At 44.5% G+C, this 15,952-nt stretch overlaps 2 protein-coding genes across 2 annotated transcripts; one reads left to right on the forward strand and one right to left on the reverse strand.

Annotated features, from left to right (window-relative positions):
- Positions 1–557: 557 nt before the first annotated feature.
- ube2r2 (ubiquitin-conjugating enzyme E2R 2) lies at positions 558–8,256 on the reverse strand. The gene is made up of 6 exons (XM_034532297.1): positions 7,602–8,256; positions 7,150–7,339; positions 5,496–5,582; positions 5,268–5,365; positions 4,645–4,779; positions 558–4,555 (listed from the first exon to the last, which is right to left on the reverse strand). Exons 2-6 carry the CDS (start codon positions 7,324–7,326, stop codon positions 4,270–4,272), a joined length of 783 nt encoding a protein of 260 aa, XP_034388188.1. The 5' UTR covers positions 7,327–7,339; positions 7,602–8,256; the 3' UTR covers positions 558–4,269.
- A 2,433-nt stretch (positions 8,257–10,689) lies between these two features.
- LOC117730818 (heme transporter hrg1-A-like) lies at positions 10,690–15,430 on the forward strand. The gene is made up of 3 exons (XM_034532809.1): positions 10,690–11,078; positions 12,759–12,926; positions 14,428–15,430. Exons 1-3 carry the CDS (start codon positions 10,949–10,951, stop codon positions 14,562–14,564), a joined length of 435 nt encoding a protein of 144 aa, XP_034388700.1. The 5' UTR covers positions 10,690–10,948; the 3' UTR covers positions 14,565–15,430.
- The last annotated feature ends 522 nt before the right edge of the window (positions 15,431–15,952 follow it).

A 15,952-nucleotide genomic window follows, 5' to 3' on the forward strand; every position in this document is an offset into this window, starting at 1 on the left:
AAGTGCTTTTTTCTGTCACGAGCAAATGGTGAAATTCAAGTGGGTCTTGAACCCCGAGCGTGCTCACGTCTCTCTGCTGAAAGGCTGGAATAAGAGTAATTAGAGAATCCATAAAGCCGAATGGAAGCGCTCACTTCAATTAACTGCTATTTGTCTTCTGGGTATTTTAAGGACACAAGAAACGGCAGTAACCGTGAGGTCAGTGAGACTCTGCAGACAGTTTACTGTAAAGTAACGCTGGGCTTTGAGACCCGTCAGGGCTTCATTAAACCAGTAATTCATTTAGTAGAGCAGAAAAGTGATGAAAGTCATGCTAATTGTTCTCATTTTTAAATAAAAGTTATCCTCGTGATTGAACATTTCTCCGGCAACATGGTAGTTTAAATATCATCCCATAATAACGTAAGGAATATCTCAAAAATGTTCTCTGTGCATTCAGAGTCAAGAGTATATTTTTGTGTAATTTGAGTGAAGCAACATTTTAATATAATACATCCACACCAGTTATAGTGACGAGTTGTCGATAGCAAAAGAAAGGTGAAAATCTTCCAACGGCCTTCAATGACATACTGTTTTATTTTTCAATGATTTCCCAACTTAACCACAATAACTGTATATCTCCATTTGCATATCAATCCTATTTCTACTCCAAAAGCCAACTCACCGTGGGCTTAAATATCAAAGCTATACCGCAAACAAACCCAACAATGTATATATTTTTTTACAATAGAAACTTTATGACATTTTTGCATCCTCACAAACACAAAATGAGGAATAAAATCAAAGAAAAAAGAAAGAAACAAGGACAGCATTAACATCTATGTGTGTGGACATATCGTGTGTGTGACCATGAAAAGGTCCACACTTAAAAAAATAAAATAAAATACACACTTGCTCACACGCGCCCAGATTAAACAAACTAAATGATTTCATTCAGGCCTTCGTGTGTAACTGTGTGACGTCATCTCACTGCAGTCTCAGGTTGGGATTTGGGAATTATCGTCATCCATCAGAGAAAATATTTGTTGGTTGGTCTCTTCCCTCAAAAGGCCCTCTTTATAAAAACAAGGCATCCATTACAAGTCAAAAAATAGCAGGCGTTTAAAGTTTGAAGATCATTGAACATAAGGGCCTCAACCTCACTCTTTATAACAATTCTAAAAAAACGCAGATTCTGATTTCTAAATTCACGATGGAGGGAAATTGTTCAACTAAAGTCATTGTTTTCAATCTGGGAAATAAGCGTATTTTGCTTTCTTGCCTCGAGTCACATGAGAAGATTGACATGTGAAGCTAATGCTAGCAGCGGCTTAGCTTAGCTTAGCACAGTCACTTCTCCCGGCCAATATATTTTTCAGGACATAACTTTCGGGAGCCTGGATATAGAAACCAGATACAGATCGTTCATTAGTGAGCTTTAGTCTGGAGGTGGACTTAGTTCCCTTTAGAAAGAACCAGCTAGTTTCACCAAGAGAAGCTAACCAGCTAACGGCTGTAGCTTCATATCAAAAGAGGAAGAGTTGGCCATTTTTGGGAAATACACAATTTGCTTTCTGGCAAGGAGACTTTCATGTCTGTCTGTTAAATACTCAGCTACAGCCAGCAAACGGTTAGCTTAGCATAACGCCTGGAAACAGCTAACCTGGATCTGTTCTATGGAGCCAGTCAGCCTCTAAAGCTCAATGATCTGTACTGAACCCTCAGTGTAAACACAACTGTTTTAAAACGCGGCTTCTGGGACTATTTCTTGGCAGAAAAGACTCCTGGAAGTTACGACTGCAGCCAAGAAAAAGTTCCACAAAACAACATTTCTACACTAAGGGTCGTGTACAGATTAAACTAGGGCTGTCCTCGACAGAGCCAGACTAACCGTCTCTTTCCATTCTTTGTGCTAAGCTAAGCTAAACGGTTTCATTCCAACACATTTGGAGAGAGAGAGAGATTTCCTCATCTCCGCCAAAGTAAATGAACACATTTCCCCAATATGTCAGACGAGTCCCTCAGCAGGCACACATTTCACTTTCATTTCACGGGCAAAAGAAATGGGGACCACATCAAGAAGGTCAGAATAGAGCAGAGCCTTGACATCAAATCCATTAAAGATCCAGAATCCAGTCTCTGTCCAAAGCACAGCAGTCCTCAGTTCTCTGGCTTCCTATTAAAATCCCCAAAAAGGTTCATCTCTCTCACAAGAGTTTGTTAAATCCACCAGATGCAGCCGTGGTCTCCAAGAGGCATGAAATCCATCCCTTTGAATCAAAAAAGGTGTGCGCGGTGCTCTGTTGTGTTGAAAAAGGGGCAACAGATTCAAACCTCCAACCATAAAAAACACCCCAAACGGTTTACTTGATGATATTAGTCACAACATGTGTCCAAATGTTTAATACTCAGAGGGTGTTTTCTTTTCTTTCAGTCAAATCCTCGGCCAATTCAGTCCTCGTCCAAAAGGTCATTTGGGAAAACTCACTAGTGAGACAGAAGTCTGCACAAGAAACCCTGACATTGTAGTCAATAGATGAATAGTACATGTAAATATCCTCACACACACACACACACACACACACACACACACACACACACACACACACACATAACAGGCAATCAGTGTCTTAAGTCATTCAAATGCAAAAGTGTCGCTAAGCTGCATGTTGACTTAACGGACTGTGGATGTGGTGCAGCTCAGTAACAACGTCCAATTTTCACAAAGTCGCATTTAAGCTCGAGTTGGCTCAAAAAAAATAAGAAAAAAGTAAAATGTTCACATCTAAATTGCAACATAACGTGAAAGTGCCTAAAGGTGCATTTCGATTTGTTTTCTACGTCTAAGAAAGGAAATCAACTTAAAAAGGACCTTAAATCGAGACCAACAGCAACACTCGAGTCACATGTGAACACGCTGCCGGTGGGTTTGGGAGACTTTTAGTTCACTCTGAACCTCGTGGACCACCCGGTGATGCAGAACGCAGGAAAAGGAGCCGAGGAGCAGCTCGTGTGTGTTCATCTCCCTCAGTGAAAGTCTATTGAGGCCCTGAGGTTTAAGAGGCAGACGGAGGTGTAGGAGGCGACGTGAGAAAAGGTCGAGACCTTGTCCCCCCCCTCACCAAATTATGTTACTTTAAGGGGTCACGAGGGAGCATGAAGGGGGTCCGAGAGGACGGGGGTCCCGACGGAGTCCAACAGACGAGTGAGGGACAGAGACGTCCTGCCAGAAGACGAGCTGGCCAGCCCATCGGGGTTCGGACACAACGTCAACCAACAGCAACAAGTGAAGATACGGTGGACAGAGACAATCTGACGTGGACTAGCCAGAGCCAGAGCCAGAACCAGAACTAGAGCCAGAACCAGAACCAGAACCAGAGCCGGCCAGCTACAGCGGGGTTCAAGAGACCACCACGGGGTCAGTTGGTTTCCATCGTTCATCGTAAATAAGTAAAATACTTGTGTTTGTCTCTCCATGTATGCAAATGTTAAACACGTGTGCGCTGCCACGCAATCTGAATTATTAAGGACAAAAGGAGCCGTCGCCACCGTAAACGATCCCGATAAAGTGGCTCCGATTGAAAAGGCGAGAAGGATTCTCATCCGGAACAGGGACGACGGCTTCAAGCAAAAACACTTTCATGCTTCTGCATCCGAGATGCAAAGAAAACCGACGAGAGCTGCAGGTGAAAGAGCGACAAACTGGAGCCGTTAACAAACCACTTCTTTAATTGGCAAAACAAGGTCGGGCGGTTCAGCGGCGGAGTTGAACAACACGGAAATATTACTGTTGACGAACCAAGAAAAAAAAAATGAAATCCGACGTCACGGTTGCGACCGGCGGTCCACGAGGAAGGAAAAACAACACAAGGTATTCAGGTTGAGGGGATGCTTCGCCTGGTCTGGGGTCAGCAACGTGCACACGACTAATCACACCGTGGAGCGACACCACTCTGCAGAGGCATGCAAAAATGAAATATATCGTAAGGGGGGGGGGGGGGGGGGGCTCTCAAACAGTGCTGGAATAATTTCAATCCTCAAACTGCAAAACATCTGAAGCCAGACGGAGTGCACGCTGTAATTAAGGCAAACGGTGGAGACACACAAATTCAGACTTTTGATTTAGACTACAACTATTGTTTGCACGACCATTTGTATTAGTTTAATAAATGATGAGGGAGGAAGGGGGGGGGGGGGGGGTTTGGCAGTTGACCCCACTGTATGTGCAAACACACACACAGAAAATTGTAACGCAACACATAAAAGTAGAGGGGGGGGTCATCCAGATCATCATGAGTCCTCGTTGCCAGAGTCGTCCTGGTTGTCGTAACGTCTGGTGGACGTCCCGCCGTCCTCCGCGGGGCTGATCCCGCCGGCTTCGCCCACGGACTCCATCTCGCTCTCGTCCTCGTCCTCGTCCTCCTCCTCCATGTCGTCGTCGTAGAGGTCGTCGTAGAGGAGGTCCGAGCTGCTGTCCTGGGAGGGGACCCTGGTCTGGACGCAGTACTCCGCCAATGTGGTCGGCACCTTGACGCCGTCGCGCTCCGCCTCCGCCGCCGTCGACATCACCTGCTTCCTGTGGGCGGGGCAGGAAATAGACTCAAAGTCATGTCCACGCGGGCAGACTGGAGGATTCCAGTAGCTCCCATCATTGTTGTGCATTACCTGATGATCTCGGCGTACTCCTTGTCCTTGCCTTTGCTGTCTCTCCATTTGCGAAACATGACAGACGCGTCCACGTTAGCCGGGGAGAAGGTGTTGGGCTCATTGAGCAGGGAGATGACGCTGAGCAGGATCGTCCTGATTGGGACAGAACACACACACACACACAAACACACACACACACACCCAGAGAAAATGAGGACACTTCAATATATCAGATTCTGACTCCCGGCCTTTAAAAACTGTAGCTAGCTTCATCTGAACCGGCTCAAATAAACCGATCTGCTCAGGTTTAAATGCATTTGATTACATTTGTATACTAACATGGAAAGTACTTTATTTTATTTTTCTATTGTGCATTATTACTGAGCAGGATTTCTTTACATTTATTAATAATAATAATAATAATAATGTGCACTTTTATTTATCCCACAGCGAGTTCAGTGTCTTGCTCAAGGACACTTTGGGCGGGGATCGAACCGGCTACCTCGTGGTTACGGGACGACCGCTCGCTCCCCCATGAGCTGCTGCCGACCCCCGACCTCTAATGTGCATGTAACCAGTGCGCCGCACGGGAATGTCCACATTGCATTCAAAATAACAGCAGCGTGACCCCAGAGGCTCACCTGACGTTCTGGGTGGGGTTCCACCTCTCGGAGGGCAGCTCCCCGCTCTGAGGGTCGTCGACAGGAGGGTGCAGGATGGAGATGCACACATCTCCGTTCTGGAAAGGGAACAAAGCGCACCACGTGACCTTTAGCCTCGAGAATACTTTAAAATACAAACTATGTAAACACAAAAATTGGCTAAAGTGTGTGAAAACAACTCAAGTGAGGGACAACAGGGCGCTTTACCTCGTAAATGTTGGGGTGCCACATCTTGGTGAGAAAGCGGAAGGTCGGCGGGGAATACGGGTAGTCCACCGGGAACTTGATGTGAGCCTGGGAGAACGAGCAGGTGGGCGGAGGACACAGGTGTTACCTCCTAGAGAGCCGAGTGGATGCTTTGGAGGCTAAAATATACATCTTAGATATCAAAATGAGCAAATAACATACGAGTTTGTCGTAGTTGCGTAAAGTTGTCTTGTATCTTTGTGATTATAGACGAGGCATTAGGTGACGCGACAGCCGGTCGTCCGATGCCGGATCAAATAGTCCGATCGGGGCTGATCACTTCTATGTTTATATACCATTTACATTATAGACTGGAAGGTTTACACTGGTTTTTTTAACCAAGTTTTTGCATACAATATATTATTTGAATAATACATATCAATTCAGTACATGTATATCTATGTATTTATTTGTTATATCGTGTTTTACAACACTAAGTCACGGCTGATATTTCCCTAAACATAAAAAGAACCATCACAGTCACAGCGTTTGAATTAAAACGTCTGATCCGAACTCGGCACCGGCCGACGCCCGAGTCTCGGTATCGGGACCGGAAAGAGTCAGCACTGTGCATCTCTGCTTATGCTTTCTGTAGCTTCTTTCCATATTGCGCAATGATCTAGGTGAAAGGCATGTTGGCCTGTGTGTGTGTGTGTGTGTGTGTGTGTGTGTGACACCACCACTCAGATAGGACTATCTCTGCTCCACAACTAGTCGCTACACCAGCGCAGCCTTGGGACATTAAAACACAGATGTCATGACACGCGGGGTTTCCATGCAGCAGGAACAGAGTGACACTGTTACGCTGCCAACACGTCAATCACACCTGCAGGTATTCCTTCATGTTATATAATAGACTCCAATTACCAATAATGCAAGGCACGAAGATCCAGGGTTTGAAAGTGTCTGCAGGCCAAATGATTTATATAATGTAAACACTTGGAGGTAATTTGGAAACTCAAGCTTTTTGGGTGTAATTATGTAACGTATTGTACAGCTTGTTAAAAACACACGTGAATCAAGGTTATATAAACACAAATGCACTCGACTTAACAGACAACAGGGTGTCGCTGCGCGAGCAAAGTCTATCGCGTATTGGGCATTCCTGGAAGGTTACAGCATCGGCTGCATTGCCTCAACTTGAATGCACCCACGCGGTTTACAAGTTACACCGAATAAAGTAACACGGAAGACGAGTCTCGTCGTGCCCTTCTCTCTTACTCGATCTCTGTGTGAGGTGCCATTTATATATCGGTCTCACGGCTAAAAATAGCCATCTGAAGCACAACCATCATACGGCAAAGGGGAGAGGGACAAGGAGTAGGGAGCGAGAATTAAAGACACATAAATGATGTCTGCTTAAAAATGCAATAACCACTATAATGAGACTTTAGTTGCTCCGATACTGTAAACAGTCACTACCAGTTTTACACAGCAAAACTTTTTTTTTGGAATATATATATATATATATATATATATATATATATATATATGCACACTCTTCAAAACATGTCACCTTGTGTAGATGAATGAATATTTATTCATCTACACAAGGTGACATGTTTTGACGAGTGTGCACGTGTGATCTCCTGCTATTAGAGAAGTTGAGTCCCACCTTAAAGTAGCCTCCCTCATACAGGGTGTTCGGGGGCCCGAAGATGGCCACTTCCCAGTTGTAGAGGTCGGACTCCTCCACCAGAGTGATGCGGAAGCCCTCCACCGGCTGCTCCTGCAGAGACTTCAGCTCCATCATCAGGGCCTTCTGGGAACTAGGGGTTGCCTGGTGGGCCATGTTAGTCCCACTTCTGACCCCAGAAAGAGAAGAGAAGGACTCAGTGATTCTGTCAGGATCCAACTCACACGTTTCACATTTCATGGTGTCAATGGACTCTGCAGCATCACCACCAGTCCAGTCTTCCTAGAACAAAAAGAGCCCCGCGTGGAGGACCCGGTGGTGGAGAACCCGAGCTGCGGGATATGTGGCCTGCAGAGCTAGCTCGAGTCCGGGTTCGGTCCGCGGGCCCTTTTTAAAATGGGGAAATGCAAAGTTAATAAAAGAGTGTTTACCTCCTCCGTCTCCTCGCGCTGCGTGCGTGCGTGCGTGCGTGTGCTGGCTCGGTTACAGCTGGGACCCGGAAGGTGCACTCATTGGTGGTCCATGCGGGGCCCGTGTCGCGTCTCAAGCGGTCCCGCTGGCTCTCTCTCTCTCTCGGCCGGTCCTCGCGTTGCGTTTCCGTGATTCTTTGTGCGGCCGTGTTGACAGTCGCTCCCGGAGAGCTCGAGTGGAAGTCACGGTCTCCTGTGGATCATTGTCGGGCTCGAAAGAGGAGTCTCTCTCCGTGACATGTCGCTCCCAGCCGTGCGCGCTGCTGCTGCTGCCGGTTCGGTTCCGGTTCGGACCCGCCGCTCAGCTGATCCCGCTTGTTTATGTTTGTTTATCGGTCTCAACTTCTCCACACGTCAGCTAAACAGACCCCCCCCCCCACGACAAACGAGCAACTTCGCCCCCGCGCTCCCGTGCGTGCGCTCCGGCGCGGCTGGCAGCGGACCAGGCGGATGGGTTCGGTGGGTTCGGCCGTAAGTTGGACGGTTCAAGCTCGCGGAGTCGCAGCGGATTCTTTGATCGATTTCTCTTCTTCTTTTTTTTTTTTATTTTCCTCCCATCGGCGCTTCCGGGCTTGTCGTTGCGCGTGTCTGCAGAACGTAAGGCACGCACGGGTCTGAACGTGACGCGCGCGCTCTCGATGCCAAACCGAAAATAATCGTGTTGAGAATAGATTATTGTTATTTTTAAATCAATTAAGACATTCACGCATTTGTGCACGTTACACTATTAAGGTGTTTTAAAAGGTTACTACAATAACATCTAAATGCTCAATGGTATCTTTTATTTATTTATTCATTCAGAGGTGGAATATCGACCCTATCAGGCACTTTAATTGTATTGTACTTTATTAGATAGTAAACAATGTAGGCCTCTATGTAGGCATGTTTTCAATGCTATTGTGACTTTATGGAAACGTTGATAGACAATAGACACATTTCACTCCCAATTTGTTTTTTAAACGGACAAAATCCTCTGAAATCATCTCGACTTTCTTTCCCTTTAAAAAAACGTTGGAAAACTACTGTGAGGGAAGAAGAGACCAACATGTGGGAGCTGATGAACAGAATTAAAGGACTGAAGCTGGAATATGAAAGTACTATGTCAGTATTATAGTGATATTACTCAGCGGTGCAATGTAACCAAGTACACTGGTCTTAAGTACACATGTGAGGTGCTTATTTGATTTGGGTTAGGTTTAGGTAAGTCGGACACAAATCTAACACAACAGCTGTTTATTGTACAGACGTGTAAGCGTACAGCTGGTCATATATAAATGTTTGATTATTTAATTTTCTATGTATTAATACAGTCAAAGTGATGCTTCCATGAATTTGTCCATGACAGGGTGGACATATTTAGCTGTTTGCATGTACATTAATTCAATAGGACCAGATATCTTTGCTGTTAGATTTTATTTAGAAAATAAAGTGCAACTCTCACAGATTGTTATAGAGAAACAAATAGTTTGCCATAATTTCATTGTTATCCAAATATTTTTCCCATTAACTAAAATATATTGTTGAGAAAAGGACTAATTAGCTTTCTGAAAATGTACATTTTATAATCGCTATGTAATTTTAATGTATGTACTACTTGAATTTGTCCACGACAGGGTGGACAAATCTTACTGTGTGTACGTACATTGTCTGCTTGCAGTTGTTTTAAGAAAAGCTTGACCAACATGCATTTCTAACAGCATAACCTCTACTAAATATCATGTTACTTTTACAGTACAATCACAATTTTATTTGATCCGAAATATTCAGACCTATAGTTATAATTTCCTGTTAAGGGACTAAAAGCGATCAGAAGAACCAACATCAGAATTTGTAATCGTATAAAAACAACATGTTGAGTTGGTAAAAAACATTATTTCACATCGGAGTGTGAGCCAGCATCTGATCTGAGGCCAGTTCAAACTCATGCTGGCTTTACCAGGCAGCCCCAATACACGGTGGTCTGATCACATGGTGACTGATGTCCCTGTGTGTCTGACGGCCCATCACCATTCTGCCAGTACGCTGTGGTTCTAACAGACTGGTCTGACGGCCCATCACCATTCTGCCAGTACGCTGTGGTTCTAGCAGACTGGTCTGACAGCCCATCACCATTCTGCCAGTACGCTGTGGTTCTAACAGACTGGTCTGACAGCCCATCACCATTCTGCCAGTACGCTGTGGTTCTAACAGACTGGTCTGACGGCCCATCACCATTCTGCCAGTACGCTGTGGTTCTAGCAGACTGGTCTGACGGCCCATCACCATTCTGCCAGTACGCTGTGGTTCTAACAGACTGGTCTGACAGCCCATCACCATTCTGCCAGTACGCTGTGGTTCTAGCAGACTGGTCTGACGGCCCATCACCATTCTGCCAGTACGCTGTGGTTCTAACAGACTGGTCTGACGGCCCATCACCATTCTGCCAGTACGCTGTGGTTCTAACAGACTGGTCTGACGGCCCATCACCATTCTGCCAGTACGCTGTGGTTCTAACAGACTGGTCTGACGGCCCATCACCATTCTGCCAGTACGCTGTGGTTCTAACAGACTGGTCTGACGGCCCATCACCATTCTGCCAGTACGCTGTGGTTCTAGCAGACTGGTCTGACTTCAGGTCACTCTCTGAAGCTGAAGTCAACATTGTCTCTATGGTTCTAATGTCTCTGCTGCTTCAGTACAGGTATTATAATGTATAATGAATGATGAGCGTAGACCTCAAACTACGCTGTGCACAGGGCTCTCTCAATGTTAGTTATTGTGTCAACACAGCTGTTGTTGTTGTTGTTGTGTTTTCATTCCACATGATTATCGTGTATAGAAAAGGAAAACAAGTGAGCGTCTGGACAGATCACATCAGGGCTCAGGTGGCCTTGTTGCTGGACCTCTGCTCCTGCAGGGGGCGCTGCGTCCAGGGGGGAGGAAAACAAGACCGTGTGTTTGTTTGTTTGTTATGCTTGTTTTGTTGATATATATTTAATTGAATTTAAATAATATGCGATCCACACGCCATACCAGTTGGTGGCGGTAATGCACCAAAACAATAAACCTCAAAGAAGAAGAAGAAAACAACAACAACAACAACAACAACAACAACCCTCATCAGTCGCGCGTGGTCATGTTTCACGCGCACCCCGCGCGCGTGTTGGTGACAACATGCACGAGTCAGCCAGTCACTCTGGCCCCTCGGCTAACCGGATGCAGTTGTTTTGAAATTACCAGCACACACACGCGCGCGCGCTCACGCACGTGCACATGCGCTCGCCCACTGGTGTCGTTGAGTTTGCGGGTCCGTCGGCTCTCCGGTGAACATGGCCGTTAACAGGACCTACATCAGTGTCGCCTACGCCGCGGTCGGGCTGCTCTTCGGGGCTTCCGCCTTCCTGGTGTGGAACATCGCGTTCGGGCAGCCGTGGACTGCAGCCATGGGGGGGCTGTCGGGTAAGCGCTGCGCGTGGGGCTGCGACCCGGTGTCACGTGCACGGGTTTATTCCACTTTACTGCTCGAATCCAACTAAACCCCCCAGTGCACGCGTGTTTGTGAAGGGCAGAGATGTCAACTTGAATTGTTTATATATATATATATATATATATTTTGGAGGTATTATAAAGTGCAGAAATATCAAAAATATGGGTTACATTAGTTGGGATATTGTGAGGTTAAAATAAATAACATGTTCATAATAACAAATATTAAAAGGACAGTATCAGCCCACATATAAACTGCTTTTACTTAATAATAATTGACCCCAGCTGTTCTTCCAGGCAGCTGTTGCTTACCATTCATTTCAAGTTAAATGATATATTGCGCTTCACTGAATACAAACCACTGTTTGCTCGCAAGACGCATCATTTCATGAAATTGGTGGCAAATGTTTAGCATTACTGTAATCGTTTAACAATAATATGATGAGCTTGAAGTCATTTCTCAGGGTGGTTGGATTTGACATTTTGAGTGTTAAAATTAGATTTGCACATGATTGAGATTTCAGGTTTGAGATTTCATAAATGACAACGCCCGGTCCCATTCAGTCAAATTAATAAAGACGTAATGTTAGCTTCATGCTTATTAATGCCTTATGTTCAGTGCTGTTTCCATGCATGTGACCTTTGAGCTGCCGTTGAGCTTTATAAGTCCATATCTATAACCTCTGCACTCACCTGTTCACTGTTATCAATGTTAGGACCATATTACATGTTCCCAAAGACACGACTGACTTGCTCTTTTGGGATAAGTCCTTATTCTCTCACACACACACACACACAAGACAGGAAGTCAACCCCATTCCCTAAAAAAACACCCATATGAAGCTTTACTGGTTTATGAGAAGTGGAACTACTCCAACCTGTTTGTGCTTTAATGATACGCCAACATAATCATATTTTCATGATGCATTGACACTTTTACGTCAGTTCAGTATTTAGAAGAATGTCTTAATTCTAATAAAACACAGAAAAAAAAGGGAACATAAAGAAAGAAGTGGGATTCATCAACTCAGCAATTGGCGATATGCTGTGTCATGATGCGCCTGAAGATGCACGATCACTCCCATCAGTTCATGACCGTGTCACACATGTCACATGATGAGCAGTGAGCGTGCGTGTGTGTGTGTGTGTGTGTGTGTAGCCCGTTGTGTACCTCACAAGCATGACATCATTACATCTTTAATGAATCACGTGATCAGCAGAGAGCGCTTTTTGGGATTATTTCCTCGTTGGTGAATTAAAAGAAACTACAATCTCAAGGTTTTGAAAGTCAATTTGACGAAAATCCACATTCATATTTGAGTTTTTATGACGTGTGTCTACGTATTATATGTCTTTAAGCGTTTGTTATGAAATAATAAAGTTGCATTACAATGTGTGAAAGAATTTTTTTTTAATAACAATGAAGAATGAACATTCATTTAAACATTAAAAACATTCAGTAAAACATTAAAAAAGCTAAAAATAGAATACAAGCTGCAGTGAGGTTTAAGAAATAAAATGCAGAAATTGATTAATGTCCTTGAATCTGGTTAAATTCATCTTCAATCTGGATTTGAAGGAGCTGAGTACATAAATCTATCAATGTGCAGTGATGAGGTCTTCTGGAAGCTCACCTGTCCTGTTCTCCCTCAGGTGTGCTGGCTCTCTGGACCCTGATCACTCACGTCATGTACCTGCAGGACTACTGGAGGACCTGGCTGAAGGGCCTCAAGTTCTTCTTCTTCATCGGGGTCTTCCTCTCTCTGGTGTCAGTCGTGGCCTTCGTCAGTTTCATGTCTATTGCCATCGAGAACGAGGAGTGTGAGTTCATCTGGTCGACTTCCTGTCTCACTTAAAGTGAACACACACAACACACAACACACACAACACTAAACACACACAACACACAACACACACAACACACAACACTAAACACACAACACTAAACACACAACACTAAACACACACAACACACAACACACAACACTAAACACACACAACACACAACACACAACACTAAACACACACAACACTAAACACACACAACACTAAACACACAACACTAAACACACACAACACACAACACTAAACACACACAACACTAAACACACACAACACACAACACACACAACACTAAACACACACAACACTAAACACACACAACACACAACACTAAACACACAACACTAAACACACACAACACTAAACACACACAACACTAAACACACACAACAGTGAACACACAACACTAAACACACAACACTAAACACACAACAGTGAACACACAACACTAAACGCACACAACACTAAACACACAACACTAAACACACAACAATGAACACACAACACTAAACACACAACATTAAGCACACAACATTAAACACACAACACTAAACACACATCACTAAACACACAACAGTGAACACACAACACTAAACACACAACACTAAACACACAACACTAAACACACAACAGTGAACACACAACACTAAACGCACACAACACTAAACACACAACACTAAACACACAACAATGAACACACAACACTAAACACACAACATTAAGCACACAACATTAAACACACAACACTAAACACACATCACTAAACACACAACAGTGAACACACAACACTAAACACACACAACACTAAACACACAACACTAAACACACACATCACTAAACACACAACAGTGAACACACAACACTAAACACACAACACTAAACACACACAACACTAAACACACAACACTAAACACACACAACACTAAACACACAACAGTGAACACACAACACTAAACACACACAACACTAAACACACAACACTAAACACACACAACACTAAACACACAACACTAAACACACAACACTAAACACACACAACACTAAACACACACAACACTAAACACACAACAGTGAACACACAACACTAAACACACAACACTAAACACACAACACTAAACACACACAACACTAAACACACAACACTAAACACACAACACTAAACACACAACACTAAACACACACAACACTAAACACACAACACTAAACACACAACACTAAACACACAACACTAAACACACAACACTAAACACACACAACACTAAACACACAACAGTGAACACACAACCCTCAAAGGTTCCTCTCTGAACAGGAAGTAGGAAGAAGATAAGAGCGTCTTATCCTTCTGAGTTTGATTTTTAAAGCTTAATAAAGTGTAATAAAGTTGATGTTATTACTGAATGGGAGCCGACCTCCTTGAAGGTCGTTGTTAGAGGTTAATGGCCTCTCTCCCCCCCCCCCCCCCCCCCCCCCCCCCCTGCAGCCCTGACGGACCCTCGCAGCCTCTACCTGTCCTGTGTGTGGAGCTTCATGAGCCTGAAGTGGTCCTTCCTGCTCTCCTTGTCCGCTCACCGCTACCGCAAAGAGTTCGCCGACATCAGCGTCCTCAGCGACTTCTGAGGGCGCTCGACGTCCCGCGGAGACCCCTCAGACTCTGGGGTCAGAGCCCGGAGTCCAGAAGGTGGTGAAGGACACTTCAAGGTGGTGAAGGACACTTCAAGGTGGTGAAGGACACTTCAAGGTGGTGAAGGAAACGGTTGTGGACGAGCACCCTGGTCCTGGTTACTTCTTTGCTCTTTTTTTAAAGTGTCTGCAGTTTGTTGCTGCAGACTCTTTACAGACAAACCCAGCCCTGTTTTTACAAGACGTTTGATAGATGTTCATTTTCTCAGCACCCGACTCAGTCATGCATCTGCACAATGACATAAATCCAAAATATGGTAATGCTTTTCAAGAGTTTCTGTGCTTCCACACACTCTTCAGTGGTAATTATGCGTTGCAGTTCATGCTCTAGCCCCTAGAGGGAGCCATCCCTCCAACAGTTAAACATGTACAGTACAAGACGTGTGCTCGACATCCCGCTTTACATCGTTGTGTTATTTAAATGAATGATGACATGTTGCACACATCGCAGTGCATCGCTCCTCATGGACATCGTGTCACCCCAAATCCTGCAGCATCCTCATGTAACAAGCACCGCATGTCCCGGTTTTGATGTGTCGGTGAACCATGAAGGGGCATTTTTTTGAATGTAAAGAATTATTGTTGTATTTGTATCCGTGTGAGCCTCAATCAAGGCTTTCATTTGTGACTAGTGACGCCACTATTGTGCATGCATGCCTCTTTACATTGTCCTCATCTGAACTATTAATCATGCTTATATTGTTCACATTATTTTTGCTTTATTTGCTTGTCTCTCCGTTCATGTGAGAAATGAAGAATGAATGAATGCGTTTGAGACGTGTGTTAATAAAACGTTTTATTCACCCCCCGTGCATTGTTGTGGATAACAACTGTTTATTGTTAATTTTTGGGGTTACAATTTCCATTCCTCCAAAACATTTTACTTCACGAATTTCAGCAGCAACAAGACAATTCACAATTTCCTTCACAAGCGGCTCCCTGCAGCACGAGGACGCGTCAAGGGGGCGAAGGCGCTCCGTGCCCCCCCCCCCCCGGGTCAGGAGGGTCACTGTCGGGCTTTAGATGGGATTTGCACCACGAGAGGAACGAAACCACTTTCCCCTCCAAAACCGCCCGAGACACATTCATGAAGAAAAAGCCTCCGAAAAACTGAATGCAGGTCAATGCGCTTTGAAGTCAGCCATCATTATTACATCCATACACCTTTTTTATTTTGGGGTTTGGGGGGGTTTTAGTGTATGATTATGTTAAGGACTTTGAAGTTGATGTGAAAAATATGTGACTGGCACTATCCGTGTTCGGTGGATTAAAAACTCATTGAGTTATTAATTTGCAGGACAATACCTGGGGGTAGAAATGTGTCC

This window comes from Cyclopterus lumpus, chromosome 5 (assembly GCF_009769545.1).
Source record: "Cyclopterus lumpus isolate fCycLum1 chromosome 5, fCycLum1.pri, whole genome shotgun sequence".
NCBI lineage: Eukaryota > Metazoa > Chordata > Actinopteri > Perciformes > Cyclopteridae > Cyclopterus > Cyclopterus lumpus.